The sequence below is a fragment of the Emericellopsis atlantica genome, assembly GCF_019669845.1.
Source record: "Emericellopsis atlantica unplaced genomic scaffold F5Z01scaffold_3, whole genome shotgun sequence".
NCBI lineage: Eukaryota > Fungi > Ascomycota > Sordariomycetes > Hypocreales > Bionectriaceae > Emericellopsis > Emericellopsis atlantica.
The window spans coordinates 278,599-306,594 of record NW_025764705.1 but is presented as its reverse complement, the minus strand read 5'-3'; the positions used below and the strand labels follow the sequence as shown (position 1 = coordinate 306,594).

At 55.3% G+C, this 27,996-nt stretch overlaps 10 protein-coding genes across 10 annotated transcripts; 4 read left to right on the top strand and 6 right to left on the bottom strand.

Moving 5' to 3' along the window:
* Positions 1 to 1,622: 1,622 nt before the first annotated feature.
* Positions 1,623 to 6,619, top strand: F5Z01DRAFT_644572 (uncharacterized protein). The gene has a single exon (XM_046262784.1). It carries the CDS (start codon positions 1,960 to 1,962, stop codon positions 6,340 to 6,342), a length of 4,383 nt encoding a protein of 1,460 aa, XP_046121841.1. The 5' UTR covers positions 1,623 to 1,959; the 3' UTR covers positions 6,343 to 6,619.
* F5Z01DRAFT_644570 (cytidine deaminase-like protein) lies at positions 6,620 to 7,477 on the top strand. The gene is made up of 3 exons (XM_046262783.1): positions 6,620 to 7,088; positions 7,152 to 7,233; positions 7,286 to 7,477. The coding sequence occupies exons 1-3, from the start codon at positions 6,745 to 6,747 to the stop codon at positions 7,358 to 7,360; spliced, it is 501 nt and encodes a 166-aa protein (XP_046121840.1). The 5' UTR covers positions 6,620 to 6,744; the 3' UTR covers positions 7,361 to 7,477.
* On the bottom strand, positions 7,347 to 9,799 carry F5Z01DRAFT_309438 (uncharacterized protein). Its single transcript, XM_046258938.1, has 2 exons — positions 9,364 to 9,799; positions 7,347 to 9,314 (listed from the first exon to the last, which is right to left on the bottom strand). Exons 1-2 carry the CDS (start codon positions 9,445 to 9,447, stop codon positions 7,602 to 7,604), a joined length of 1,797 nt encoding a protein of 598 aa, XP_046121839.1. The 5' UTR covers positions 9,448 to 9,799; the 3' UTR covers positions 7,347 to 7,601.
* Positions 9,800 to 11,421, bottom strand: F5Z01DRAFT_309437 (uncharacterized protein). The gene has a single exon (XM_046258937.1). It carries the CDS (start codon positions 11,152 to 11,154, stop codon positions 10,153 to 10,155), a length of 1,002 nt encoding a protein of 333 aa, XP_046121838.1. The 5' UTR covers positions 11,155 to 11,421; the 3' UTR covers positions 9,800 to 10,152.
* A 2,250-nt stretch (positions 11,422 to 13,671) lies between these two features.
* Positions 13,672 to 14,551, bottom strand: F5Z01DRAFT_644564 (uncharacterized protein). The gene is made up of 2 exons (XM_046262782.1): positions 14,423 to 14,551; positions 13,672 to 14,368 (listed from the first exon to the last, which is right to left on the bottom strand). Exons 1-2 carry the CDS (start codon positions 14,506 to 14,508, stop codon positions 13,873 to 13,875), a joined length of 582 nt encoding a protein of 193 aa, XP_046121837.1. The 5' UTR covers positions 14,509 to 14,551; the 3' UTR covers positions 13,672 to 13,872.
* A 2,560-nt stretch (positions 14,552 to 17,111) lies between these two features.
* On the bottom strand, positions 17,112 to 18,896 carry F5Z01DRAFT_309381 (uncharacterized protein). The gene is made up of 2 exons (XM_046258936.1): positions 18,521 to 18,896; positions 17,112 to 18,379 (listed from the first exon to the last, which is right to left on the bottom strand). Exons 1-2 carry the CDS (start codon positions 18,579 to 18,581, stop codon positions 17,196 to 17,198), a joined length of 1,245 nt encoding a protein of 414 aa, XP_046121836.1. The 5' UTR covers positions 18,582 to 18,896; the 3' UTR covers positions 17,112 to 17,195.
* A 611-nt stretch (positions 18,897 to 19,507) lies between these two features.
* F5Z01DRAFT_309379 (mRNA cleavage and polyadenylation specificity factor complex subunit) lies at positions 19,508 to 22,387 on the bottom strand. Its single transcript, XM_046258935.1, has 5 exons — positions 21,715 to 22,387; positions 21,496 to 21,661; positions 21,314 to 21,441; positions 19,856 to 21,264; positions 19,508 to 19,806 (listed from the first exon to the last, which is right to left on the bottom strand). Exons 1-5 carry the CDS (start codon positions 22,050 to 22,052, stop codon positions 19,700 to 19,702), a joined length of 2,148 nt encoding a protein of 715 aa, XP_046121835.1. The 5' UTR covers positions 22,053 to 22,387; the 3' UTR covers positions 19,508 to 19,699.
* Positions 22,388 to 22,588: 201 nt separating this feature from the next.
* Positions 22,589 to 22,913, top strand: F5Z01DRAFT_670571 (uncharacterized protein; the record flags this gene model as incomplete). The annotated part of the gene is made up of 3 exons (XM_046264580.1): positions 22,589 to 22,596; positions 22,650 to 22,774; positions 22,825 to 22,913. 3 exons carry the CDS (start codon positions 22,589 to 22,591, stop codon positions 22,911 to 22,913), a joined length of 222 nt encoding a protein of 73 aa, XP_046121834.1.
* Positions 22,914 to 23,357: 444 nt separating this feature from the next.
* Positions 23,358 to 25,795, bottom strand: F5Z01DRAFT_309343 (uncharacterized protein). The gene is made up of 4 exons (XM_046258934.1): positions 24,498 to 25,795; positions 24,379 to 24,445; positions 23,842 to 24,325; positions 23,358 to 23,788 (listed from the first exon to the last, which is right to left on the bottom strand). The coding sequence occupies exons 1-4, from the start codon at positions 25,453 to 25,455 to the stop codon at positions 23,375 to 23,377; spliced, it is 1,923 nt and encodes a 640-aa protein (XP_046121833.1). The 5' UTR covers positions 25,456 to 25,795; the 3' UTR covers positions 23,358 to 23,374.
* Positions 25,796 to 26,044: 249 nt separating this feature from the next.
* On the top strand, positions 26,045 to 27,844 carry F5Z01DRAFT_670569 (uncharacterized protein; the record flags this gene model as incomplete). Its single annotated transcript, XM_046264579.1, has 4 exons — positions 26,045 to 26,055; positions 26,111 to 26,177; positions 26,228 to 27,304; positions 27,362 to 27,844. 4 exons carry the CDS (start codon positions 26,045 to 26,047, stop codon positions 27,842 to 27,844), a joined length of 1,638 nt encoding a protein of 545 aa, XP_046121832.1.
* Between the last annotated feature and the right edge of the window lie 152 nt (positions 27,845 to 27,996).

Here is a 27,996-nt window from a genome sequence, read left to right as displayed (position 1 = left end):
GACTGTTGTCTTACACAAAGGAATCGGAGCGAGCATCGCTACACGGCAAGGAGAGACCATGTGGGGTGATCGCCGCGACTGGAACTCAAGATCCGCCCGGAGGACCGTGCTTCCGTGGGGTACAACCTGTCAAGAGTGGTTCTTGACCGGGATTCCTTGGCCCGCCGTCGTCCCTCTGACGAGTTCCAGTCTGTTCGGGTCGGCGACTGCTGGGCCCTGGCGCACAGAGGCGGGCGGATGCACGAGCACTCATTCAAGCGTCTCCAAGGAGGACTAGCACTTGGACAGGGTCATCGAGTCGTTTTGAGACCCATGCGCAGCGAGCGTGTTGTCTGGCGCTTGGGCTCGAATCCAGACTAGATGCCCAGGCACTCAAGCATCGCGTAGCCACGCAGGTCAATAAGTCAGGCAGCCAGTCCCGTGCCACCCACGACTCAGGTTGCCAATGGCTCGGAGCGGCCTGAGGTGAGGGCGGTGCGCTTTGACTACTGATTAGCACAGGGGGGGTCTGTTAGCTTGGTCGCTATCCGCATGCAGGATCCAGAATGGGGGTTTTCCTCTCGGGCCAGAGAGAAAAAAAAAGGACGTCAAAGCAGGGGATCATACGCAGGGAGGCCCGATGCAATTGACGGGAGAATCGTCATGATCGAAAGGCTAGGATGCGAACCTGGACATCGGGAGTCGGGACAGAGACGACACCATTTTTTTCTCCCTTCCGCTGCCATATAGACACAGATGGTCTTCTGATACGTAACCCAAGATCTCACGAGCATTAATTACCCCTCGCGAAGCAACTCGAGTCCGTGTGTAACGGTGGCATGGGGAGCTCGCCCCTCATACCAGACTGGCCATCTGTGAGGGCAATGCTGCCCCTCTCTGGATGATGCATTCCACAGTACGGAGTACGAAGGTGAATGGTCCCGCATGGGTGCTCTCAGAATGTAGGCCGGGTTGAGAAGCCAAGATGATGATAATGGATGGCAACGACGCGTGCCAGTCGTTCGGCGAGCGATGCTAGAGCCTAACTTAGGCCTCCTGCACGTTAATAACTTATCTCTCAAGTTAGTTAGTGCACAGCATGCCGCATGAGCTCCCCGGTGAAGAAGTAACACTGAATCGCAGATCACGAAAAGCCCCACCGTCGTACAGCTAGTGATCTCGGGAGAATCACAGGTCGAAGCTGCAAGCACATGCTGCCGTTGCGTTGGGGCTGACGAGAAAAGAAGCTAGACCTGCTGGGCTAAGGTTAGTTAGTAAGGTAGCTGCAGCTGGTCGTTCAGCTCGCTCGTTGGCTGATGGCAATTGCGAGGTCGTAATTGATGACTGCGAATTTCGAGCGAGAAGTCGAGTAGGTTAGGTAGATACTTAACTAACGTTCGGTTAATTAGTTGCTAGGCGAAGAAATGAGAAGGCGATCGAGATCTGTGATGGCTTGAAGCTTGGATCGAGCTTACCCTACCTGGTAGCACTAGCAAAAGGACTGAAACGGCGCGAACAGCGAAGGTTGCGCCACAGATGCAATGACTAATCAGGAGTGGCCAATCACAGCTGCGCAGAGAGCCGGCTAAGCCACATCTTGTCAAGGTCCCGAACTCAATCAATCCTGATTCTATCACAGGCAAAAGTGGCTGACACGCGGCACGGGCATCCCATCGTCGTTCGTCCTGTCTGTCCATCACGGCCAGGCACCTCGCAAACACCTGGGATCCCTCCCTTCCTGGGCAGTCTTTATCTGTGGTTAGGAGCGTCGAGAAACCCAAGAGCACACCGTGTTCATCCCACGACCTCTTGGAGCAGCATCCCCAACAGATCGAACCGATGACCCGTCCCAGATAATTCTCCTCACTCTCTTGAGCCCAATCGCGGACGCGCGCCGCCAGCGAGGGCCTGTCACCACCACCACGACTGGCAGCCAGCCCGAACGAACATTCAGTCCTCGAGCGGAAACGACAGGCAGACATGTCGAATCTCTCTTCGCGTGGTGTACGCTTTTCCAGCGGCGAGGCCGAGCCGAACGGTGACGATCTTAAGAACCCCCTACCGACGGTGGTGCCCACAGAGTCCGCAGACTCGCCTCCCGAGTCGCAGAACGGCGAGGAGCTCCACGCCGGTGAACTCGACGATGAGGTCGGAGAGCTGGGCTACTACTCGGACCCGGGCAACGGCCCGGTGGCGTCGTTGCCGCCGGGCACTATTGTTAATGGCATAAGCAAGAGTCAGCGCAGCAGCGGTGGAGGCGACGATGCTCCTTCGTCTCACGGCAACGCCGCTCGTCCCCAGCGGCCAATGGGACCGACCAGGACACCTTCTAATACATACAATCCTGCGACGTCCCGAAAGCCTGGGATGCCACCGACGACACCGTCCTTTGTCGAGACGATGCGATCGACATCAAAAACCCGGCCCAGACAGAGCGAGAGCCGATTCCGCGCGCAGGAGCGGGCCTACGTGCAAAAGCTCAGGCAAGACAATGGCGGGGAATACTTCTCGACATCGTCCTACCAAAATATGGCGACAGGCAACGATTCGGATTCCGAGGGAGACACGCCCTCGACAGAGGGCCCATTCGACGACCCCTACGAGCAAGAAACCATCATGTTCTATGGAAACGACGACCTGCAACCCTCCGAGGAGGATTTGCAGGATGCCGAGTCACGGGAGCGCTTGGAGTGGCACGGCATGCTGGAGGCTGTGTTGACGGGCGACGTGGTGCGGCAGGAGAAGAAGCGCCTCCACGGCTCCTCCGACGAAGCGGCGAGCAAGACGGCCCAGGTCTGGGAGATGTGGCTCGGCATCCGGTCCAAGGTGTGTGGGCGTCACCTGCCGGTGCAGAGGCGCATGGTGGAGGAGGCACGCGGCGCCATGGACCGCACCATTGACGAGATTATCAACTTTTCGGTCAAGGGGCAGAGCGAAGTCGGGAAGCCCCCCCACGAGCAGGTCAAGGACATTGTCAAGAAAATTGAGAAGTGCGAGAGCCTCTACCCATCGTGGCGACTGCTCGCCACCCGTCACAAGGCTGCCGACTCGCCCCTCTTCCACGAGGCATACGACACCATCCTGGCTTGGTACAACACGAACGAAATGATCAACACGGAGCTGGCGATCCTGAAGAAATGGGTCGGCAACGACGACCTTGACTTCCACCTGACCAAGCAGCGCTCGCCCGCGGTGAACGGCATCAGCAGCGACGAGACCTCGTTCGTCGATAGGCTCATGAAGGAGGATGGCCTCCAGTCGCTCTACAACGACACAGAAGGCTCTACGCAGCAGGGCATGCTCCGGCCCATCTCGGCTATCATCCAGAAAGCCAAGGAGACCCTCATCAGCAACTCGGCTACATTCTCGAAGCGCCACCTGCCTCCGTACCTGGAGGACCTCTTGACCCTCATCAGCTTCCCGTCCCGCCTCATTGAGGAGATCACCAAGACACGGCTGGCGTACGCGAGACGGGTGAAGGAGACCGCCCAGCAGAACCCGTTGATGCAAGGGCAGATGATTGCGCAGTTCCAGCTCCTCCTCAAATTCGCGATCCGTATCAAGGGCGAGTTTCTGGCGATCGCACAGCCCGAGCCTGGATGGGACCTGCCCCCGTTCATCGACGAGTCGCTGGACCAAGTTGTGCTGGACGCACTCAAGTACTACTTCAAGATGCTGAACTGGAAGCTGAGCGGCAACAAGAACACGTTCAAGGAGGCCGAGCTGCTGTTCCAGGAGTGGGATTTTGCCAACGACATTGGCAACCACCTGCACCGGGGCAACATCGAGGTGGCGGAGCAGTTTAGTTCGCTGACCTTCAAGGCCCTGAACCGTCTGAGCCAGACCTTTGAGAAGGAGCTGCAGGTCAAGCCCAAGGAGAGCCCGGCGGAGATGAGCAAGCGCTACAAGGCGTGCCTGGACTCGGTGCGCATCCGACAGCGTATGCTGCAGCGGTTTACCAAGACGCTGAGCAACAACTACGAGAATGCGTCCGACTGGAGCATCTCCTTCTCGCCCGAGCGCATGCGTAAGTTCTATGACCAGCTGGCGGCGACGGGGCACTTCCACGTCAACACGAACCTCTTTGAGGCGGACGGGCTGTTCGTCGTGGCCTCGCCCGAGCTGCGCGACCGGCTGGACGACATACCGGAGATGATGGCCGTCACGAACATGGAGCGGTTCCCCGAGGAGTTTGAGGAGCACTACCTCCTAATCCTGCGGCCGGAGGACACGTTCAACTGGTTCAGCGAGACGGTGACAGTGCCGCTGCAGTGGCAGAGCCTGGACATTAAGGTAGGCCAGGCCCGCCTCTGCGCCGTCTCCTCCAAGGCGCTGCCCAACGCGCGCAAGGCCTTCCTCGAGGCCGTGGACATGCACGTGGATCTGGTCCAAGAGTCCAGGCCCACCATTCAAAAGGTCCACACGAAGCTCATGGAGATCCGCAGGGTCATGTACAGGCTGTCCAACACGTTCATGGACAGTGTGGAGGCCATCCGCCGGCAGGTCCAGGGCAAGGGCTGCCAGGAGCTGGTGCAGACGTGCTTCCTGTTTGCGACCGAGTTTGGGCGTCGGTCGCTGGTGGCCATGGACAGCAACCGGCGGCAGATGAACAACCTGAAGCTCACCAAGCTGGCGCTCGACTGGGTCAGCTTCATCTGCGACGACTGCATCGCGTCGGACCGCAAGACCTTTCGATGGGCCGTGCAGGCGCTCGAGTTTGCCATGGGCATGACCCACGGGCGGCACATTCTCGCGCTCGGCGACCCTGAGTATGCGTTGCTGCGTGACCGCGTGGCCGGCTGCATGTCGCTCCTCATCTCGCACTTTGACATTATGGGGGCGCGCTCGAACCTGGCGGCGCAGGCGGAGAAGGACAGGATCGAGGCCCTCGTCGGGCAGTTCAGACGGCTGGATAAGAACAGGATGCTGGACGACGAGGAGGCGTCCAGGTGCATCACCGAGGCGCGGCTCGAGGAGCTGGAGAGGCTGGACAGCTTCCGGCGCGAGAAGGAGGCGGAGCGGCAGGCGCTGGGCCGGGTGCTCGAGACGAACACGGAGGCTGATCGCTCGCTCGCGTACCTGTCGTCCTCGGCCACCAACATTACGATGCGCTGGCAGCAGGGCCACTTTGTGGGCGGGGGGACATTTGGCAATGTGTACGCGGCTATGAACCTCGACTCTGGCCATCTGATGGCAGTCAAAGAGATCCGACTGCAGGACCCCAAGCTCATCCCGACCGTTGCGGAGCAGATTCGCGAGGAGATGGGTGTCCTTGAAGTGCTGGACCATCCCAATGTGGTATCCTACTACGGCATCGAGGTGCACCGCGACCGCGTCTACATCTTTATGGAGTTCTGCTCGGGTGGCTCGTTGGCCAATCTGCTCGAGCATGGCCGCATCGAGGACGAGCAGGTCATCATGGTGTACGCGCTACAGCTGCTGGAAGGTCTCGTGTATCTGCATGAGAGCGGCATTGCCCATCGGGATATTAAGCCGGAGAGTGAGTTCCCCCAAGGATATGTCCATCGAGAGAGAGTATCCGTCGTCGCTAACGCTGTCGCTAGATATCCTGCTGGACCACAACGGCATCATCAAGTACGTGGACTTTGGCGCTGCCAAGGTTATTGCCCGGCAGGGGCGCACCCTTGCCGCCGACGTGACGGCGACGAAGCCGAACAAGTCGATGACGGGCACGCCCATGTACATGTCGCCCGAGGTGATCAAGGGCGAGAACCCCGGACGGGCCGGGGCGGTCGACATCTGGTCTCTGGGCTGCGTGATCCTGGAGATGGCGACGGGGCGCCGACCGTGGGCCAACCTCGACAACGAGTGGGCCATTATGTACAACATTGCGCAGGGCAACCCGCCGCAGCTCCCGTCGCCGGAGCATCTCAGCGGGTCAGGTATCGACTTCCTCAAGAGGTGCTTTGCGCGGGATCCCAAGCGACGGTCGTCGGCCAGGGAGCTGCTCCAGCACGAGTGGATCATGACCATCCGCAACCAGGTGGTCGAGCCCGCCACGCCGAGCGACGGCAGCAGCTCGATGCAGTCGACGCCCATCACGTCGTCGAGCAGGAGCAGCGCGGGCGCGGACGGGTTTTACTAGAAGACGAAATCGCTGTACCGCTCCTCGCTCCTGGCGACATGGAGCCTACGGGACGTCGAGGCCGCCGCTGCAGCACGCCGCACAGCCGAATGAAACGATCCCCTGATGATCATGACCATGATCGGGGTATATACGATACATGCAGAGATGGCATACATACGCCCGCCTCTATGTGTCTATCGTCTTCTTTTCTTTTTCTTTGTCAGCATTGGACTGGAGCAACCAGTAGCGCGTGGTCTCTGCCAGGGCCTGCATAGCACATCATCCATCAGCATGGCGTTCGTTGATATCGGGAGTTTGTTGGCGTTGGGCACGTGCGTCATGAGAATACATACCTACCTGCATGCATGGCAGAAGACGCGCCGTATATGACGATACACCATGCGGGAAGATACATATATACATATAATAGCAACGAACGAACATTGGACGCATCCGGAGTGCACTGGCGTTGTGTGTGGGAGTCGGCAGAGACGGATGGACGGGCGACGCCGCATTCCGCCTGTCTGCCGTAGGGTAAGTCAAACCAAGTCAGCATCTTGTGTGATGAAATGCATACCTCACGATAAGCCATCTTCCTTCATCTACATAAGTACTCTCTTCTATGAGCCTTCTATAAGCTTTCTATCTGTGTGTGATTAATACCTCTCCTATCCACAATGGCCCAGCCCAAGATCTACCCGTCCAACGACTCCTCGCCCGCCTCCGACTTTGGCCTCTCCCCCACCGAGTTCACGACGCTGCGCACATCCGCCACCCAGGCCAAGGCGCTCGCCTACTGCCCCTACTCGCGCTTCCGCGTCGGCGCCACCTTCCTGACCTCCTCCTCCGACTTTATCGAGGGCGCCAACGTGGAGAATGCCTCGTACCCCGTCGGCACGTGCGCGGAGCGCGTGGCTCTCGCCAAGGCCGTCGTCGAGGGACACACCGAGGGCTTCCGGGCCGTGGGCGTGAGTACCGACATTAGCCCGCCGGCGAGTCCGTGCGGCATGTGCCGGCAGTTGTGAGCCCTTGCCCCAGGAGAGAAAAGGGAATGTTCATCGTTTGACTGACTAGCGGACTGTAGCATGAGGGAGTTTGTGCCCTTAGAGTGTCCGATATTCATGTTTGACAAGGACGGGAACTATGTCGTCCTCAAGCTGGAGCAGGTGAGCTACTCTACTAGCCGCCTACTTGGAGGAGACAGACTGACACGAGCAGCTTCTGCCCATGTCCTTTGGTCCCGACCAGCTACCACAGCCTGGGGAAGCGGGAGCTCAGGGTGCTGGCCTGTGAGGAGGTCTTCTAGTAGTTATGAAAGCATGTACTCGAGGAGTGAAAGGCGCGCGCGGTGCTTGAAACAATGGAAGACGTATTATTGTAGCATTATCTATGATAAAATACCGGTACCCAAAATCCCCGGAATGAAACCCTTCCTCCTGCCCCATCTTGTATTACCTACTTATTATTATATGCCAAGTTATGTACTCAGTTATACCGAATCTGAGAAATGTGCGCTCGAGTTTGCTGCCCCCGGTCACAGCAGCCCGTTGGAGTTGTTAATGTCAATGTCGATGAGGTTTGCGCCCGGGCTGCCCTGCTGGTTGTTGCCCGAGTTGTTGTCCCCTACCACATTGTTGCCTGCGTTGCCCGAGTTGACATTGCCGTCGTCGACGGCAGCATCACCGCTGTTGGCGTTGTCGTTGGTCTCGTTGCCAGAGTTGGTGCTGTTGGCCATGGTCGGGGTCATCATGGTAGATGTTGACGAGGTGGTCTCGGAAGCGATGATCTCCGCGGTAGTCGGGTCGACCTCAGCGAGGGCGGTTGTGGTAGCCTCGATCGCGTCACTGGCAGTCTTTGTGGGCTCGACAACATTGCTGGAGCTGACCGACTCTAGGACCTCGGGAGTACTGGCTGTGCTTGTCGTGACGGACTCGCTCGTCTGGGTCTTGGTCTCGTCTTGCCAGCCCTCCTCGGTAGGCGAGCCACACTTCAAGTCGTACCACACGTCGTCCTGGCTTTCATCGAGATCATCGACGACGGCAGCGACAGGCATGCCGTACAGAGCGCAGCGGGGCGCACCAAGCTCGTTGTGGTAGAAGCGGTATGACTGGCAGCCCTCTGTGGCCTCCATCACGCTGTCGCAGAACTGGAAGCACCCTTCCTCCGTGACGGGGACGCCCGACTTCTCCTCGATGAACTCGGCGAGGAAATAAACGCCGGCAGGCTTACCGTGGATGCCGCAGTACAGGACGGCCTCCTCGGGCGCGCCAGTCTCGTGGTCGTCGGCGCAGGCGGTGCGGGTGGGCTCGGGCAGAGGAGCCGGTGTCACGGACATCTTGGCGGTGGTCACGGGGGTCACCCAGGTGTCGATGCAGATGAGCGGGTAGCCCGTCGTACGCGGAGGCTCGGTCGTGGTCAGTTGCTCCGAGGTCATGGGCGTGGGAGTGGCCGTCGTGAGCGAGAGTGTGATCACGGAAGACGACGGGGTGGCAGACGGGGAAAGCACAATCGTACTCTCGGTCAGCGATGGTTCAGGGGTAGACTCGATGCTGGACGAGTTTGCGATAGTCGAGACAACTGACGAGACAAAGGGAGTCGGCGTCGACGAGACCACAAAGGTGGAGTTGGCAGACGTTGTCAGGTCTAGGATCGGCTTGGTGGGCGTCACGGTCGTAAGCTGGGTTGTCAGCTCCTCGCCTTCGCCGGGCGTCGACGTCTCTGTCTCCGACTCGCAGGGAACAATCGTAGTAGCGGTGATGATGATAGTAGTGGCGGACATGTTCTCGTCGAGGGTGGTGGTGGTGAGAAGGACTGTGGTGGGCGTGTATCTGGTGGAGTCGACGACCACCTCGTCCGTCATTCGAGCCATGGTTTCCTCCTCGCAGTCGGTTGTGTACGTGGTTGATTCATCCACAACGACCGTCTTGTCGGCAACAGGGCCTGGCACATCTGGCCCGATGCTGGGCTCGGCAGTGACAGTCACGGTAACGTCGACCGTGGTGACAGAGATGACAACAGGGGGCAGAGGGCAGTCGATGGTCACGACCTCGTGACTGACCGACGCAACATCGTGAGGTAACTTGATCACCGCTGGTTTGGTGGCAGACTCCCGAGGGCCCTCGGTGCTGGACGTCGCATTGGTAGCATTTAGCATGTGGCGGTGCAGCTCGTGCTCCTTGCGCTGCTCATTGTAGCGAAGGGCTTCGCGCTCAACGTGGGATTTGCTGGCGCCTTGCCGTTGCCACCACTGTCACTTGATAAGTACATCTTCTTGAGAGGAGGAGCGACTGTCATACCTTGCTGAACCCTTTGGCTCCTGGTGCAGCATCAACTGCTGATGCAGCGAAGCTTGCAGCCAACAATGCTGTGGACAAGCGCATGATGAAGAGCTGAGGCGAGGAACGGGGAGAAGAAGAGACTCGAGAGAAGGATGGAGTAGATGGGTTGGAGCTGCAGAGAATGGAAGAGCTTGCTGGGAAACCTCATCCTGCCGACAAGCCTTCTTATATATACTATGCTCGAGGTCGTTCATGTTGCGCTGGCGAAGTCTACCCTTGGGCAGTCGAGTCCAATATTTGCTCCTAGAAAGGGAACCCAAAGGGCATATATCAGTTGAGGGATATCAGCCATATAAACCTGAGACACAGAGCCGCATTGGACTGCGTTGAAGGGCTGTGGTGCACAGTGAGACATTGAGAAGAGGGCTCCTACTACTCTATAAGCTCGCCCTCGACCGGAAAATAAGATACTTGAGCAGATACATGCAAAGATGAACAGTTCATGAGATCATTGCGTAGAATTTCCCGTGTTCCATTGAGTGAGACCCGCGGGTGATAATTTCCGCTGTCGAAAGTACGATGCAAATGATTCCACTGCGCCTGTCCTCCTAGACGCACGATACGTGGTGGATTGTAAAAGAAAGAGGGTATCAAAACAAGGATACATAACGCCACAATGCCTGGTATAAGTAATGCTGAGGCAAGTAGCCGTGAAAGAAAGGGGAAAAGCGATGGTAGAGAAATGAACCAAGGCTGCGAAAAACCTCCAAACTCCGTTCTGTGTGCATCGTTCAGTGTGGGTTGGTTTCAATCCTCCCAGATCGTCTCCAAATCAATATCGCCGCGACGCTCGGCACCGCAGACGCTCCACCTCTTGCGCTTGTCCCGGGACCCAAATGTCATGGTGCGGCCTCTCGCCGGAACGTCAAGGGCACCACGACTCTTGCCATCCGCAGAGTCGCCGCCTTCCGCAGCTTCAGCGGCCGCTTTCAGCTGAGCCACGCGCTCGGCCTCAAGCGCTGCTTCTTCGGCGTCTGGTGAGTCGGGTATTGTTTCGAGACTGGAAATACTCGGGCTGCGTGATCTCGCCGATGTCGGGGTCGATGGGATCGAAGAGAGACTCCCTCCATAGCCGCTCGTCAGGGTGTCATACGGGCGATGTGATGGAGACGACGATATGGACGAAGGCGTAGATGGTGGTGGAAGTACAGAGCTCGCGCTAGACTGTCCAAAGCTTCGCAGTGGTGAAACTGGTCTTCGGATTCGAGTCCCAATGTTGGCTGACGACCCAAGACTAGGAGAGCTGCTCCTATCCCTATGCCCACGGCTCGAATCCAGCACAGAGGTTCGCACTGGCGAAGATGGAGGGAAGGCCTCGTCGAGCGGCTTGCGGGGTGCCCTTGATCTGCTGGGAGACCCTACAGGGCTTTGTGGACGCTGCATCTGAGGCGACAGCAGGAACTGGCCGGAACTGCTGGTAATAATGCCCGGCATAGACTGTGTTCGCGACATGGGCGGCGCGAGACTAGCGGCCGACCGTGATCGCGAGTGCATATGTACGCCAGAGAGTGGCGATGTCGTTCGTGGTCGATAGGGAAGGCCGGCCGCGGCTGACCAGCTCGAGGTGCTCGGTGAGGTAGGACTCGGGTCGGTGCTTCGACGGTAATTCGGTGGCTTCTGGTGTAACTGTATGTGTGACGGAGTGTCGAGATCAAGTCGTGGAATGGTGCTCGGAGGGTTCAGCCGCAGCGAAGGCACAGGAGACGACCTGAACTCCTCCATGCGCTCCGTCTCAGGAACGGGCTCCATGTTGAATCGCTCCAGGCGACATGTGGTTTGGGAAGAAGATTGAGGCTTTTCGCGAACGCACAGATGCAGGCGGCCTGAGAGTGGCACCTGATCTGACGGGTGGTGATCGGGTGCTGTCAGCGAAAGCCAAGTCTCTGAAGGATGGTGGGGTGGCCGCCGGAAGTCGAGGATTGGATGTTGGTGTGATGAGTTGGAGTGGTCCACTGAAGACCTGAGGGATTCTTTGGGACTGTCAAGTGCCGGTCCTCCAACAAACGACCGAGATTTGCCTCCCGATTGGAGCGTCACTCGCAGTAGCAGCCCCAAGTGTGACTGTGACGGTCAAAGAATCAATAATGCGTAGCCACCACCATTCGGTGATGAGATTTCGAATCACCTGCCCTAGGGCGTGGTGCGCCAAAAGCACGGCTCGCTGCTGCCGTTGGTTGAAGATCGGGTTCAATGGTTCTTCCCTGCAGAGAACTGGTGGCTGAGCGGAGGAGGTTGATTAGGAAAGGGCGAGTCAAGCGCGCCCTGGGAGTTTCGGATCGCCAAGATGCTTTGCAAAGCAGAGGAGAACGGCGATGAGGGAGGACCTGGGGCGAGATTGACCGAGGAAGATGGTTTCGAGGTACGCGAGGCCGTCAAGACGACGGGGAATGTGGTCCGCGAGAGGCGACCACACAGGGAAGGAACGATACGGAAACTTGAAAAGTTGACGAAAAGTCCAAGTCTAGACCGACTCGCGACGAACCAGGACGAAATGATTAACAGAAAGTCGATAGAAAGCTGACTGGACTCGACTGAATCAGCAGACTGGACTGGTCTCAGATAAACGCCAAGCTTCAGGCGACCAAGCGAACCTCTTAGCCCGCTGCCCGACCGACACTGCTCCAGTCGATTCACGTGCCTGCGTGCAAAATTGCAAATTGCAAACACAACAAGTCAGAAGTCAGTACGTAAGGTAGTCACCTGTAAGTTTCAGTCTCGCCGGGAAGACTGGAAGGATTGGAATGTGAAGGGCTGAAAAGGGTGTCCCCAGATTTAGGCACTCTGTGCGAAAATCGATAAAGTGACAGCGGCCTGTAAATGCGGCTTTCAGGGCACGTCCAGGCGACGAATCGGGCGGGCGGGGGGCGCTGCGCTGCTGCAGAATCCAGTCGGCACGCTAGTGCGGGGTGACGGAGCGCCGGTCCTGACTCGGACACTTTTGTTGTTCGACTCTCGCTCAGCAGTTTGACTTTGACATTACTCGGGCGCAGACGGATGCCGGTCGAGGCATTATCGCGACATTCTGGGCGACTGCGTTGGCCCGCGCTGCTTCAACCGTGCAAACCAGCGCGGATTTCTCTCTTGGGGCGTTGCGACCCTACGCCACTCCTTCGGTGAGCATGGCCAAAGCCCAACCGCCCAACATTTGTCACTTGTGTAAGCGATAGCAGGGGGTTTCATCTTCCTGTCAGGGAGACGCGCCCACTCGGTGTCCACTTCAGGCCTGAGCTTAGGATCCAGATCCGCTGAAGCGCCAGGCTAGCACGGCGATGCCGCCGCTAAAACGCGTCAGGTGGTGGCGGCGTCGGGCCACGACGCTACGTACGTACAAAGTACGATCGTAGCGGACCCTGCAGCAAGCATAAGGCAAGCTAGACTTCATTTCTTCCGCCTGCCTACCCGACACCTTTCTACACATCCAGTTTGCGCTGATTGATACGCACGCAGTTGCAGCATCTTAGTAGACTTCAACTTGGAAACCATGGTTGAGTGGCTAACATGAGCTCCGTAGCCGGCCAGACTGATGATCTGATCTGCAATTCTCAAACGGCGGACAGACGCGTTCTTGCATCCTCTTTTAACCTGCAGCCAATCACTAATGCCTCATAAGACCCTGAAAATTCACCCCGCGCAGTATCCAATTATCCATTACCTTCATGAGGTGACAATCGCGGCGATCTCTGGCAGTGAACTATCTTGCGAGTGTAGACCATTTGTTTCCCTGGTCACATGTCTGTAGCAAGACAATGTCAAGGTGGCGGGCGGGATATTTTGAGTATCTTGGGGGGTATCCCACATCAACGGACTTCAGCCACCAACACGGTGTGTGATCCTGAAGGTGTAAAGGCTCGCAGCAACCTACCTATCAACACCACTATCAAGTTGGTCCTTTGGTATGTGCAGGCTCAAGACAAGTGCTTCCTATCGACTGCGTTCGTGTTGTTGGCGGAGAGCAGAGGCCGAAGCTTAGTGGCGGCGGGGAAGTAAACAAACGTGTACCCCTTTTTAACGAGTTGGCCAGCCAGACGGCAGGCAATCGATGGGTCAGTTGTAAGCTCAGCAAAATTGGGCATGTGAGCCCTGATTGAGGTTCAACAACAGTGCTACATTACTCGCAGTGGTGAGCCTCAACACTGCATAACTCGTTAGGACTGAGCCACTCGATACTACAGTGCTCTTCACCATGACCAGCCACACATCACGTATGTTGATTATAGATGAGAACTGCATCACCTGAGAAGAGCAACAACGCGTTACGACATGTCGCTTCTATTGTTCTATCTCTACTTGTGCCGTAGCAAGCCTCCAGCGTTCGTCCATCTGGTTCGCGAGCAAGCACAAACCACGCGTCATGACCAAGTCCTCCTCAGGAATGAGCATATAGCGAAATTTGCCTTGGCCACATGAAATCATTCATGCCCAGCCCGCTCTCCCCTTTCTTTGTCGTCTCCGCGTTCAGTTGCCCAGCTACCAGTACGCATAGCCCTCCCGCTCGGCATTGTCTCCTTGTCTCGCCGTGCTCAGAGAGCCTCGGGAAGCACTCTCCGAATAGATGTTACGTTGGCCGACATGATCCATACGGGCAATCATGCCCAAAGCTGGACGACAAATATCATCAAAGGCCCCTGCTGTCTCCAAATTCGTGACGGACCACGCCGGCGCCTGGCCAAACTCCAATTGAACGTTCTCTTCAAGAGAGCACTCCAATATAGAGGAAGTGATAGATGCCTCGATCCACTCTGTCGGCGCTGCAGAGACATCTGAGACCTGAGCAACCGCAGAGCTGCACCACTGACTCCGATCCTCAAAAAAGGGCCGCAGCCGTCGAGTAGTTTTAACCTTGAGAAGGCTACTGTTGTTTTGTCTGCTGTGATAACACTTCATGTGAACCACAAATACAGACTCAATGCACCAGCCCAGCCCTTTCGGAAAGGTCATCGTCAGCGCACCTCCCTCTTGTTGTCTGTTAATTGTTTAGCAAACCGAAACACAGTATGAAGAAAACAAGCCGACTTACAATGTCTCCATTCCGTCGGCTATCTTCTGAGCGCGCCCGCCTTTGCTCATATTCAATGGCTCTTGTCGAATCGCTCGAAGCTTCATATCCCACGCCGCCTGAGGACAGTGGACAGTGGTGGCAGCAAGCTCTTTACGCATCGATAAGAAACGGATGAACTTCCTGTCCTCACTTACATGGATCTGGAATGGATCTTCGTCATTGGTGGCACACCTAATGACATATGTCGTCGCAGTCTCGGGCTCTTTTCGCCAGTGTGTTTCGCCGCGAGCCGTGGCATTGGGAAGCAAGCGGATATCATCGCAACAAGTGGTCAAAATAGGCGAGAAGTCGTCCTTGTAGCCCATCGTCGGATCGTTGAGATCCTGCTCCATTTGCTTTGCTGTCCACGTCGGGTTCGCCCTATCCTCCAAACTAAGTTCGCGTGACTCGACATTTGTTAACCACACTCGGCCAAATGTCAGCTCAAGGTGAACAAGACCCGGTACTCGATGCAGGAAACCCGATAAAGCACTCAAGCATGCCTTGAGAGCATCTAGATACTTGAGCGGGCTTTCGGTCGCGTCTTGACGAATCGACTTCTGCGCTACTACAGCTTTTGAGCCTGCGTGGCAGTCTTGGTACTTGGTAGTGTCTTTGATCCATGAGTTTTTCTGGCGGTCGAACTCTGCCAGGCGCAATGACGCCCCGCTGGGAGCCTTGTTGGAAGGTTGGCCCAGACCGTTTACGACAAGAGTCTTCCGGTCGAGACACAATAGTTTCAAGCTCTTGCACCCAAGGTGAGCTTTTTGTCTTGCAGCGACCAAGTGCCGCTGGATTGGATTGGATGGATGCTGCGGAGTGTTAGCGATGAAATCGGGTTGGAGGAGGGTGCGTACAGTGATCTGGACCAGGAGGTCTAGCTTTTGGACAACCAGCGTCACTGTATCTTTCTCACCACCTAGATATAGAATAGTCTCGGGGACGTTCCATGTTATTTCGCACTTCCATTTGCTTTCTAGCGACTCCAGGGATCGTGGTACAAAAGGGCGAAGCCAAGTCTCCCGACCATCTTCAAGCAATTGACTGACGGTCGTCCTCAATCTTTCCGCACCGTACCACACGACTTTGAAGCTGTGCTTATGAAGAGATTCAGGGTACAACAGGTCTCCGTAAAGAGCTGGGCAAATTTGAGGTTGGTAGGCGCTCCATTCGACAAAAGGACTGTCTATCGTGGTCTCAGAGGCTGCTGGGCCTGCGCCGGTTGAAGAGCTGTCAAGGCCGTCATCCAGATCAGAGACATCTTCTCGATGAAGGGTTGTCATGAGCAACGCGAGCTGGCTGCGTATGTTGTGGAGACCGCATGGATAGGCATGTATTCTCAAGCAATTCGACGCTGGTTCGAACACAATGTCTACCACGACGTCCTAAGGAGAGAATTAGATCCAAGAAGAAGCAATGTATTAGTTGGCAGCTTACCTCGAGGGTGGACTTAGTGAAATGTATCACTCTCTGTGCACCAGAAGGAGATAGTGGCGGGTTCAGATACACAAATGTCTCTTCAAGGTTCGTACCGAGTTCGCCGGAGGCAGCCATGATTGTGTAACGAACAGCTGATGCGAAGGAAGAGGAGGGATAGGAGGGAGAGGAGGAAGAAAACGGGGAGGAGGGCGAATAGATGGAAGTAATCAAGCACTCCCAACCGCCAAGCGAGTTCGAGAGTCTGACCAGGGTTGGAGTTCCTGGTGGGAAGCCGATCTCACGGACGTTAGGATTGCCCGGGTGATACTTGTGTGCTCAAGGCCTTGTCGGGGTGTTTGTGCGGGGATGAAGAAAGAGAAAGAAAGAGAAAGAGAGAGAGAGAGAGGAGAAACAAACAGAGGGGGAAGGGCAGAGAGAAGGAGGAAGGGAAAGTACGGGGGCAGGAGGAAGGAAACACATGGAACCACCTTCTGAGCAAGGGAGGCTGGAGGTCGGCCGGATTTATTGGCACGCGGTCAAAGTCCAGACGAGAGATGGGACTGCACTGGAGCGGGACAACTCTGAGAGTGTTCAATATTACGTGCTTGGGGCATTTGGTGAATGCTTTAGGGTATGAGACAGAAGGACTCGCGAGAACCGTTGGCGTGTGTCTTGTCAGAGTGATACAGGGCAGATCGAAGTCCAAAGAGAATCACTAAGGTACTTTTCAGATATGTCGGTGCATCGGAGCCTCCAAGCTAACCCTGCGTGAAGGGAAGACTTAGGGAATCAGGACATCCAAAAGAATCCCGAGAGGCTTTGGACCAAACTAAACCTGAGCAAGGCAAACACTGATAGCACATGTATCGTTTTGTATAACTGATGAGAGATCTATCAGATGGGCAAACGCGGGAGACTGAGCAAAGAGCATTGTGACACAGAAAAGGGGCATACTTCGTAATTTCCAAAGACCAAAATGAGTTCGTTCGTGCGCTGTCATTATCGAAATCCAAATGATGCTGACCGCCACTATGCGAGGCAGTCTTTGTGTTCCATAATTCTAGGTATTCATTATACTGAGCCATAACCCAAAAAGGGTATGGCAAAGAGGTCCATATCAAAATTGGGAGCCTTGCCGAACGCCGAGAGTATGTGCGTATATCCATGGGAAAAAGTGAGTAGGATGTCAGTGACACCAGGCGAGGAGAAGTTGTGAAGTGTAAGATCCTCGCCAAGCAATATCGGCGAAAGATAGATCGAGACAGGTGTCGACATTGGGGTCCATCAGTTGGACCCCCAAGGATCCCGAGCAGTGGAGGTGCGCTCCCGCAACTTATCGAGCACCCTTGACATTCTTCTTGACGTTCAGAGCCCACCGTAGCTTATTCAGTGTCTCTCCCGCCTCGTTCAATATCCTCTGTTGCTCTGCTTCTGTTTCACGCGCATTGACCTTGATGCTCTTCAGATCATCATCTTGCGTCTTCTTGTACTCTTCAAATTTGCGTGCAATCTGCTCCTTCTCTCGCCGTAGTTCGTTGATGTTGCTGTCCTGCTGCTCGCAAAGGTCACGCAGAGTCTGGATTTTGGTGTCGTCAACCTGCCGCTCCTTGACCAGACTGCTAATCTCAGCCCGGAGCTTGGCTACTGCGCGTTTGACTTCCTCTCCCTGGTCTCTCCAATGTGACGAAATAGCATTGTAGCGTCCTTCCATGAGCGCAGCATGTGTCGTGGCCTCCTCAACCTGCGTCGTCGAGTCCTTCTGCACCTTCTCCAGCTCGTCCCGCCAGCCTCGCTCACGCGTTAGTGCAGCTTGTGTCTTGTTCTTCTCGAGCTCGACAGCTGCCTGTAAACTTTCCACTTGTCGTTCCTTGCGCGCTAACAAAGTCTTTGTGACATTGGCTTCCAACAGTCGACTTTCGTAGTCCTGCACCATACGATCCATTTTGTCCTCGAGAAGTTTAGCTGCTTGCTTGGACTCCTCCGCCCGTAGTCGCTCGATGTTGATATCGCGCTTCAGCGCATCGTTGTCGCTAACAAGCTTGTTGATGACCCGGCCTGTCTTCCCTAACCCGGCCTTGCCAACAGTCGAGTCCCATTGGGCGTCGCCTCCATCAACTCCCTCTGACAGCATGGACGAGTCTCCTGCTCCCGGCGTCGGCGCGTCGACCACTCTCACGTTGCCAGCGTGGCTGTTCCACCTCGAGGCCGGCTCTGGGGGGCCTTCGTGTTTTAACCTGACGCTCGGCGATGATCTGTCTATTTGTGGCGCGGCCATCTCTGACGCGTTTGTACCGTGACTTTGAACACTACTTGATAGAACGCTTTCTTTGCTTTGGGGACTAGAATCGAAATCGCGACTTCGAACGCTGCGAATGGTCGATGACCGCGCAACGGACGCGGCTTTGGGAGCGGTTGTAACGGGACTCTTCATGCTATTGACCGAGCCAGGAGAGGCAGTAGAGAGCGGTCCCGGCGTGGGTTCATTCAAATCAGTGTCGGTGGAGGTATGAGTTGCGCCTGCGTCGAGAGTTGGATTAGCAATGTTTCTCAATACCTAGGTACAAAAAGGCGTGCGACTGCTTGGCCTAGGACAGTTGTAGCGAGGTAGATGCACCAATTGGGCCAGCCACTTCGCGCGTTTGTTTGTTCCGCACTTACTTTGCGCTGCAGCGTCGTGATGTATGTCGAAAGCCCTTCTGAAGAGACGGTTATGGCGCATGTCGGGGCTGAGGGTATCGGAGGGAGTAGCGATCTCGTCCTAGAAAACGTGACGGAACGAACGACTGTGTCCAGGTAATTGGGCTGGCTACACAGGGACGGGTCAGGCCGGCCCTGGGAGACTCGTGATATAAAGGTATAGACGCAGGTGTTTGGAGTCTTGGTGGTGTCGCGCACGTTGGCCCTGGGGAGCTGATAGAAGGCTTGGACCGTTTTTTTTTTCGTGACGTCTAACTCGTGACGTGGGTTGTTTATCGCGAGGAAGACAGGCAGACGAGGTTTCTGAAGATGGCGGGTGAAGCTGTTACAAAGCACAGACTTTCAGGTTCGTGCGACGAGCAAGAGCGTTGATTTTCAAAATACCAGTAGAGACAACAAAAAGAGCAAATTCAGGTCAACAAAGCTTTTGTCCTGGGCCGCATGTACGTATAATCAAACCTGCCGTTGCCGACCGACCCTTACGCAGATCCATGTACCTGCTCGACGCCGCACCGCATCGCACCGCTCAATGGCCCAGCAACCGCCGACGCACCGCAGCGATGCCTGCCAGTACATAGGCTGACCGACTGATTTGTATTCAAACAAGGCTGTCTTTCACACTTTGATCTGACATTACTGTCAATTAAAGACATCAGGAGCTCGAGGCCAGGATGTTCGGGAACATTGGCTCAAGTATTGACGATATCGGTCGGTCAGTGGTCACAGACAAGTGAAAGTCAGGTGAGACCTTGTTTCTAAGTAGGCGCTCGAATAAGACATGCCGTCTTCTGACGGCCCTCAAGCTAATACATCGTGACACAAAGTCCAGCATTTCTCGACTTACCACCGCTGTCAATCGCCTCTTGATAACTTGGGATTCCTAATGGGTATCTTAGGCAGGTCAAGTGAATAAACCTTCACCATGTTACGGTTCTTCGTCCAATGTAAACAGAAAAAAAGTCATTTTCGCAGTGTATTTGAGGCTGCATGATCCCCTGAAACGGTCTCAGATCCTGAATGGCCCAACAACGCCTCCCAATGCTCGTGATAGTCCCTGGTACAAATCTACAGCTAATACTAACACCTCCGATCTTGAACCGCGCGAGTCGGTCTCGTGGTTGACGTGACTCAACCCGGGCTTCAAGTCGCAACAGCCGTCGTATTGTCCGTGCCCTCGTTCGCTGCCTGGATGAAGGCTGGTCTATACTTTGTCAAGTATTTCGTTGCGATCGGTCGCGCTTCCTCGTCTGGATTCATGATTAGCTGAGTCGATCTACTGTAGCCTCGACGACTTACATTCTGTCCAGATGTCTTGCACGGTGTCTAGGGCTAGTTCTTTGATAGGTGGCCGCATCATGACCAGATACAACAGACTGGTCAAGGCCAATTGAACGATACTAGGATCCTTGCAGAGCGACTTGACTCGTGCTAGGATAGTATCGTTCAGTTCGGGCAGCTCGCTCAGAAAACGCGTCAGGACCTTGTCTTGGGGGTGGACGAATGGCAAAAACCCATCTATGAGTCGAAGTGCGCATTCTTCGTAGTGCATAGGCTGATCGCCGCCAGTTTTGCTCTGCATCTTGTCGTTGTACCATTCCTCTGTAAGCCAGGAGACAGAGATGTCAATGTGTTTTCGAAAGTCCTCCATGATGTAACTGTACAGTACATCCCGGATGTTTTCGCTCAGTGATGGTGTGTGGCTTGGGTCGTCCTCGCCCTTGATCAAAGGGCCCTCTAGACCCCCTGATGATCGCGTGGCAAGTCGTGTGACTATCGTCAACCACGACTCTCGGATTCCAGAACTGGCCGCAAGTCGAGCGAATCCTGCCTTGCCCTTCTTCGACCCAGGTTCGTCCATTGTCTTGGTCATGTCCAGAACCCTAGTTACAATGTCGTTGCCCGAAGTGAGGGCCAACTCTGGTGACAATTGAGGAGGTTGTGGAAGATTGAATGTCTTCAGGCCCAGTGCACCCTCCACGGCAGCCTGCTCGTGCGAACCTGCTGGAGCGCCATCAAGCTTGTTGAGGATCTGCTCAGCGTCCTCTGCCTGGAAGAAGTCGGGCTCGTAGTCGTCGTCATCATCATCTACGCCCAATGGCGCCGTGTTCGCGTTGATTTCAGGGGCCGGGGCGGCAGCCAATGCTTGTAGACGATCTCGCACAGCAGCTATCGATTTGTCCAGTAGCTGAGGGTCTATCCTGGCTAGCGTGCTCACGGCAAGCTTGGCTATTAATGGCGAAGGCACTTGCGAGATGTCGAAGGATTTGAGCCCGGCAGCATCTGTGAGGGCATAGACGTCTGCGAGACTGTGTGGTCCTGGGCCAAGTGGAGGAATTGTCACCTCGGCTGGTATCAGCCGTTGTCTCTTCACACCTTGGGCCTCTCCAACCGGGGCCTCGAGCTGCCTCTTCTTGCCCGTCCCATCGAATGCGTCAACAACGGCCCGCATCATACGCTCAACATGCTGCTGTATACGTGGCACCATTGGATTATGGGGGTCGCGCTTGCTGAGATGGATGAGGAGCATGCGAGTTGTCTTCTCCATTGACCTGACCATGACCTTCTGTTTCGATGTCATGGGGCCATCAGCTAGTTTCAAGGGATCAAAGCTCAAGAGGGCATTCAATATGCGTGAGGAGGTGCCAGGGCGTGTGCGAATGAGGATGGATAAGCAATTGATTGTCGCGTCAACGACGAGGGCGTCACTTCGCTACATTAGTATCGTTTTCGCCATGCCTAGGCCACATTTCTTACCTGCTTTCATGCAATACACCAAGCATACGGTCCAAAAGACCCATACCTTCTGCTTCGAGGCTCGGGGTGCTCAAGAGCTGATGATTGGGAGGCACTTTGTCAAGCGATACATCAAGCGTGCCGCCATACTGTTGCACACTGTTAGTGAAAAGTCGCGCCTGTTTCTGCAATTGTTGCCGTACCCGTGCTTCGTGGCCAGAGGTGACGCTTTGCGCTAACACCACCCGTTGCGCGAACTTGACGCAGCAGATCTTGACACTGGCTCCAGAGGTGTCCCAAATTTGTAGTATACGTTGTTTGATTGCCATCATCCTGTCCCACGTGGTTTTGTCGTACGAGTTATTGATCCTGCATCGCGAGTTAGCACAAGGCGCAATTCGTCCCAGCCCAAGATCACCTACGTCCACCGCATGGCCAGCGGGTAAATACTGGCGGCTGTCTGTATAACGCTCCTCAACACTTGAATGTCTTCTTTTTCGTTGTTCAGTATCGATTCCAACCACTCCATGACGTAGGGCTGCATTGTCTCCTTCTCGCCAGTTGGAAGCGCGGGAGTCGCGAAGGCTTCCGCCAAAAAGTCGGCACCCCATCGTCGCAGTTCGAGAGCTGAGGTGCCTTTGATCACTGGCACTATTCCGCGAACAACATTGGGGTAGTGCTTGACATCGCTGAGAACCAACTTGCGCGCGTCGTTCAGCTGGTGAATTTGCTCGGGTATGGATAGCGCTGTAGCGGACATTGTGCGTGATCGTTTGCGTCGCAAGAGCTGGCGAACACACGTGCTGAGCTCTGAATCGATGGAACAAGGTTCGTGTCTAGCTTGTGGTAGCTGTATGCCTCTTTCGGCGATATGTTGCGCTTCTCAGCGCACGCGACTGGGTGAGAGAAGTTTCCGTCGCCCGCGCATACTCTATTATAGTCGTCAGGTGTTGAGTGCCGTCGTTCGGATTTCCTGTCGCACTCGATGACTCGAAACTTCGTCAATTGCTGATGCTAAACCGTGAGCTGCAACAAAAGGTTGCTCGGTCTGGGTCCTAGACCTCAAGAATTGAGTTGCGATTGAAGACGCGGTGGGTACCCTTGTACATTTAGAGGATGTGGGTGACAGAAACAATCGGACGCTCCAACGGCCTAGGCCCCGAAGCTGTAGCGTGACTTCTGTCTGCCTTTGTTAGTCAGCACTGAAATCCGGCCTAGCAACTAAGTGTCATCCCATTCAGCATCAGGAAATGGATTTCTGTCGCATCGTCAGTCCTGCACTGAGCGAACAGCGAAATGGCCGTGTAAGTTTCTCTATGATTCAACTGGTGAAAAATGCTGCTTACACAGTTCTCAGCCCTCAGTCCACATACTACGACCGTAAATTCCGCCAAGGAGCCGCGCTCCAGCGCGCAAGAAGGCCATACATCGTCAAGAATGCCGTCGTTGGTCTGGGCTTGCTGACTGTTGTTGGGGTAATTTGTATGTCTTGGAATCACTTAGATACTGACCTACGGGCTAACATGTCACAGACGGATATACACTGAAGCAAGTCGGTCAAGACGACTTCGAGGACGTCAAGGTTCCCGATACACCCCGCGCACCTGCTGCTCCCAAATGAAACGACATGCATGAGATTAATTGTAACATTGAGCCGGTCGGGATAATCAGCGAGTAATCCTACTCATGCTGAAGTAGGAACTAAGCTTGCCCGCGGATGCTCCTATCGGCCACCTGATACACAACTAGTTACTCATGTACACTGCGTGGAAAGCGACCACCACCGAGGAATGTACGAATAGAAAAAGAAATGTACAAATAACCAATGCGGTGCCGGAACCATATGCATCGCTTACTGCCTCTTGTATATGCCCCCAAAAAACCCATGTGCGCCCAAAAGTCGTCCGTCCAGGCCTGTTCCATTTGCCTGCCAATATGCGGAATGCTCATTTAATGTTGTCAAGTCCAACCATCCAGTTTTCGCCGGGTATCAAAAGTTTAGTATGCAGAAGAAACCACCAACCGCTGTACACCATCCATATGGCTAGTCATCGCGTGAGCCACCCGGTCACGCCGCCGCGGTCACGCCGCCGCGGTTTTCGACTCTCGCGATGGTCCTGGCAGTGCTGTGCGTTTCATGGGGTTCGAGGTCTTCAGAGGTGTTCTGCTTGTTTCCGGTGTCTCTTGGGGTCGCGTTGAGTTTGCGAGCGATCGTTGTTGTGACACAGGCGCATCATTCCCAGCGATGGCTGCGGTAGATAGCGAACCCACGTTCAGCGTCTGCTGCTCGGCTTTGCCATCGGCTTGAATCGACTGCAATCGGTGTTGCTGTGGTTGTTGTTGCTGGTGTTCCTGTATTCTATGGGCGGAGTGGTTGGGGTTTGCCCACGGTGTCTCCTTCAAAAATTGCTCCCCAGCAGGGCCTAAACGGTTGAACGACGGAGTCTGGTAGTCGTCGCGCGTAGCATATACGGTCCTCTGCCGCGAGCGTCGCGCCTGATTTTCTGTTAGCGGAGACCACGGACACTGCCAGGTCTAACATTGCTTACCTCCATTGCAGCAAAATCATCTTGGATTTCTGACAATGATGCGCCTCTGATGTCTGGCCTCGCAGGAAATCCTTCGTACTTGGCAATGCCAGCAAGCGTGGACACCTCGGTATTGTAGGCGACCGCATTCCTGATGCGTTGTGTTGGATCCTTGGGGAAGATGACGCCGTAGTCCGGTAGGCTGTGAGCGTTGCGCCTAGCGAGTTGGACATCGTACCAATCCTTGTTCAGAGACTCTAGAGCTGACTCTCGCCTTTCTCGGACGCCCTGCACGAATTGCCCCCAGACCTGGGCGCGAATTGCCACAAACTTCCTTTCGTTGGCTTTGATCCGGTACTCGTGCTCCTTTTCGATTTCTTTCAACTTCTGCTCCAGACGGTCATCGAGACACTTCCTCATGTCGACGAAATCTTGATGTGTCGGTTCGTCTGCAAGCAGAGACTGCTCTTCGTTCTCGAGTTTTTGCAATCGTGTCTTGTAGATCCTAGATACTTGTCAACAGCTCGCCTTGCTGATCGCGACCATGGTTCGACGGACTTATCTCTGAAGACACCAAACATTTCTTCTATCTTCGACCAATCTCTGAAAGCTGCCGCCTTCCGCTCTGCTGCTGCAAAATCAGTACTTCGTTCTGGGCAGTTATTGACGTAACTCACCCTCTTCGGCGTTTTTGGCAGCAATGTCGGCTTCTTCCTCTGCTTCGGCATCCAATGGCTCTTGTAGGGTCTCTGCTTCAGCTTCCGTGTCCCGCTCTACCTGAGGGTCGGCAGCGGCGCCGCCAGCATCGTCGTCACTGTCTTTGCGCCGCGAGGTGCTACGCGTAGTCTTCCTCCTTACCGCAGATTTCAATTCGGCCGTGGTCTCCTCAAGATCAGTCTTCTCAGGAGAGGGGACTTCGTCCGCAACAGAAGGCGGGCCACTGCGCTCATTGTCCAACTCAATTTCGCCGCCAGCAACAGTCTCTTCTGGTATATATTCGTCTTTGTCTTTGGCGGGGGCGACGGAGACGGCTCGTTTTCGAAGTGGTTGATCTGGATCCGATCCATCGGTCGCCAATGACCGCTTCCTCTTCCGCTCTTGCGAGTCTTGCTGGTGTTCGTCATCGACGCTTGTATCCTTTGTCGTCGCAACCTTACTAGGCGATGCCTCGGTCTCACTCTTGTCACCCCCGCTATACGCGTCATCCTCTGCTGAGGACTGGTCGTCAGCCGGCTCCTCGTCTTGGGCCAGAGCCTCGCGGCGTAGCTTGCTTGGCGTATGCTCATAGACATGGTCTTCGTTGAATTGGTCGACTACCACGTCTCGTGATCTCTGATGCTGTGGTGTGTCGTAGAGTCGCTCCGTCTCAGCCTCCGTGTCGTTGCCCTCAGACTGACCGACCGATCGAGCGTCTGAGAGCGCGCTCTCGTCTTCGGAAGCCATTGCTGCGTCGGCCATTTCCCCCGAGAGGGAATTGGCGTCTTCGCTGTCGTCATCGCCAGCTGCCATTGGCGTATCCATATCTTCATCGTTTGCGACATCGCTCAAAGGGCTCGAAATATTACTATCCTCAGGCTCCACCCCATCCCCTCTAGGAGGGGACAGACCGGGCGGCGCTGAGACAGGCGTCGCCATTACAAGATGTTTGTAATAGCTATCTTCTTTTGTATAATCGGCCGGAGGGGAGAGAAAAGCGGCGCAGAGTCGTGGAGTTCAATCTAACTGAGCTGGACAGCCACCGCGCTCGGGCCTGCGCGAGCTTCGTTCGCGACAACGTTGTTGGTCGTGGTGAGCGATAGACAGCGAGGTCTGGGGAGCAAATGTTGTAATGACCGTTTGCTGCAATATGGACGTTTCGCTGCTTCTTGTCCGTAGGGTGGAAGATGCGGTGGGGGAGGTGGAATGGAGGTAGGCAGGTGATGTGACCGAGGAACTGACTGACTGGCTTGGGGAACGGACTTGGAGGCACGGAACACGACCTTTGCCTTGCCAGAGCAGACCGATTTGCGCAGTCTGCCATCCACACCCGCCGCTGACCTCAGTGGGGACGGGATTTGGCGCTGCGACCGTTCCCAGCCAATGGAAAGAGCCTACTCTCTTATCGATAAGTCCCACCTAAATTTGTCTTTTCTCGATGCAAACTTGGATACCGAGCAAGTACACACAGCCGCGCAGTGCAGGTGAACGAACTTTAGGACTGCTTCGTTCCTACGCGACTTACACAATGGGGAAAAGGTATTTCAATCCTGCCATCAACTTCTTTGAGGAATTCTAATCAATTGCGCCCCAGAACGGGAAAGCTTGGAGCTTCCTCCAAGGCGATCGACCCCACACTCGACGCTCTTTTCGCAAGCAGCGTAAGCTACCAGAGGGAGGATTTACGAGATGATGACTAAAAGAAGTACAGGCTGGACCGGTTCAGGCCCCGTCGAAAGTCCGTCAGCCGAAGACTGAAGAGAAAATCGCCCATATCGAGACCAATGGAGCCCCTCGAGACGAGGACGAGGATGAGGAGAAGGATGAGGAGATGCTCGACGATGAAGACCTGTCCGAGGCCAGCGGCGAGCTAGAGTACGACGACGATGACGACGAGGATGAAGAAGATGAAGAGGAGGAGGAGGACGAAGAAAGCGCGGAAGATGCAGACGAGGCAGCGATGTCAGATTCCGAGCAGCACGCTGAACAGCCTGCGTCGAGCTCAGCCGATGCTGCTCAAGCTCCTAAAGAGCGGAAGCGGAAGCGAAAGGACGAGCACGATGACCTGGAGGACAAATACCTGACGAAGCTCACGAAAGACGACCAGCCCGCCGAGAAACGCCACAAGGTCGTTGACGAGGACGACGACGAGGACGACAAAATCCCCCAGCACGAGTCCTTGGCCAAGGATACCAAATCATCCGAGCTTGAGAAGGCCGATCGCACGGTCTTTCTCGCCAATGTTGCCTCGGCTGTCATCAACTCGAAAGCGGAGAAGAAGACACTACTTGCCCATCTGGCTTCGGTTCTTGATGCCGATGCTGGCGAGAAGGTCGAGTCAATTCGTTTCCGCTCGACGGCCTTCTCTGCCGGATCCATGCCTAAGCGAGCTGCCTTTATTACGAAGCAACTTATGGAGGCCACTACAAAATCTACCAATGCGTATGCTGTCTTTTCAAGTGTCGCCGCGGCCAACAAGGCGATCAAGCAGCTGAACGGCTCGGAAGTCCTGGGCAGGCACATCCGGGTGGATAGCGTATCGCATCCCACGCCTACTGCGCATCGACGCTGTGTCTTTGTGGGCAACCTGGGCTTCATGGATGACGAGTCGGTCCTCAACACGACTGAAGACGGTGAAACGGTCAAGAAGAAGCGCAACAAGGTGCCTGCGGATGTTGAGGAGGGCCTCTGGCGGACATTCAGCAAATCTGGTAGGGTCGAGAATGTCCGCGTCGTGCGCGATCCCAAGACCCGTGTAGGCAAGGGATTCGCTTACGTCCAGTTCTACGTACGTATTGTTCACCATTCTATGTGCGCGAAAGCCCTAACTGACACTCATCTTCAGGACGGCAACAGCGTGGAGTCGGCCCTCTTGCTCGACGGCAAGAAGTTTCCTCCCATGCTTCCTCGTTTGTTGCGAGTCACCAGAGCCAAGGATCCTCGCAAGACGGCGCTCGCCCAGGAGCGTGAACGCGAGAAGTTCAGCAATGTCCGGTCCGCTGGCAAGGATACTAAGTATAAGAAGAAGCTCACGCCAGAGGAACTTTCGCAGGCTGGTCGTGCTGGCAAACTGCTTGGTCGCTCCGGTGCCGCGCAGGAGATGAGGCGGATATCTGGCAAAGACCGTGCCACATCGCGCCCTCAGGTCGACGTCACCGAAGGCATGAAGACCCCAGAACAAATCGTCCTTGAAGGAACCAGGGCTTCGGTTAAGTTTGGCAAACCAAAGGACCTGAAGTTTGGGAAGAAGAAGAAGGCGAAGAACCATAAGCCCGCAGGCCGAGGCACGCGCAGGGCTGCGGAGTGGAGAAGCAAGAAGAAGGACTGAGTCCGCACTTACTATTAGTCATAGTGTACAATTGCGCACATTGAGTCTCTCACAACCCCGATGGAGTATACCAGACGTCAAAGTAGAACCTAGACTTGGTAAGATTCAAACGGATTGCCAATCATTGTGGTCAACAGCACTGCCAAAGCCTC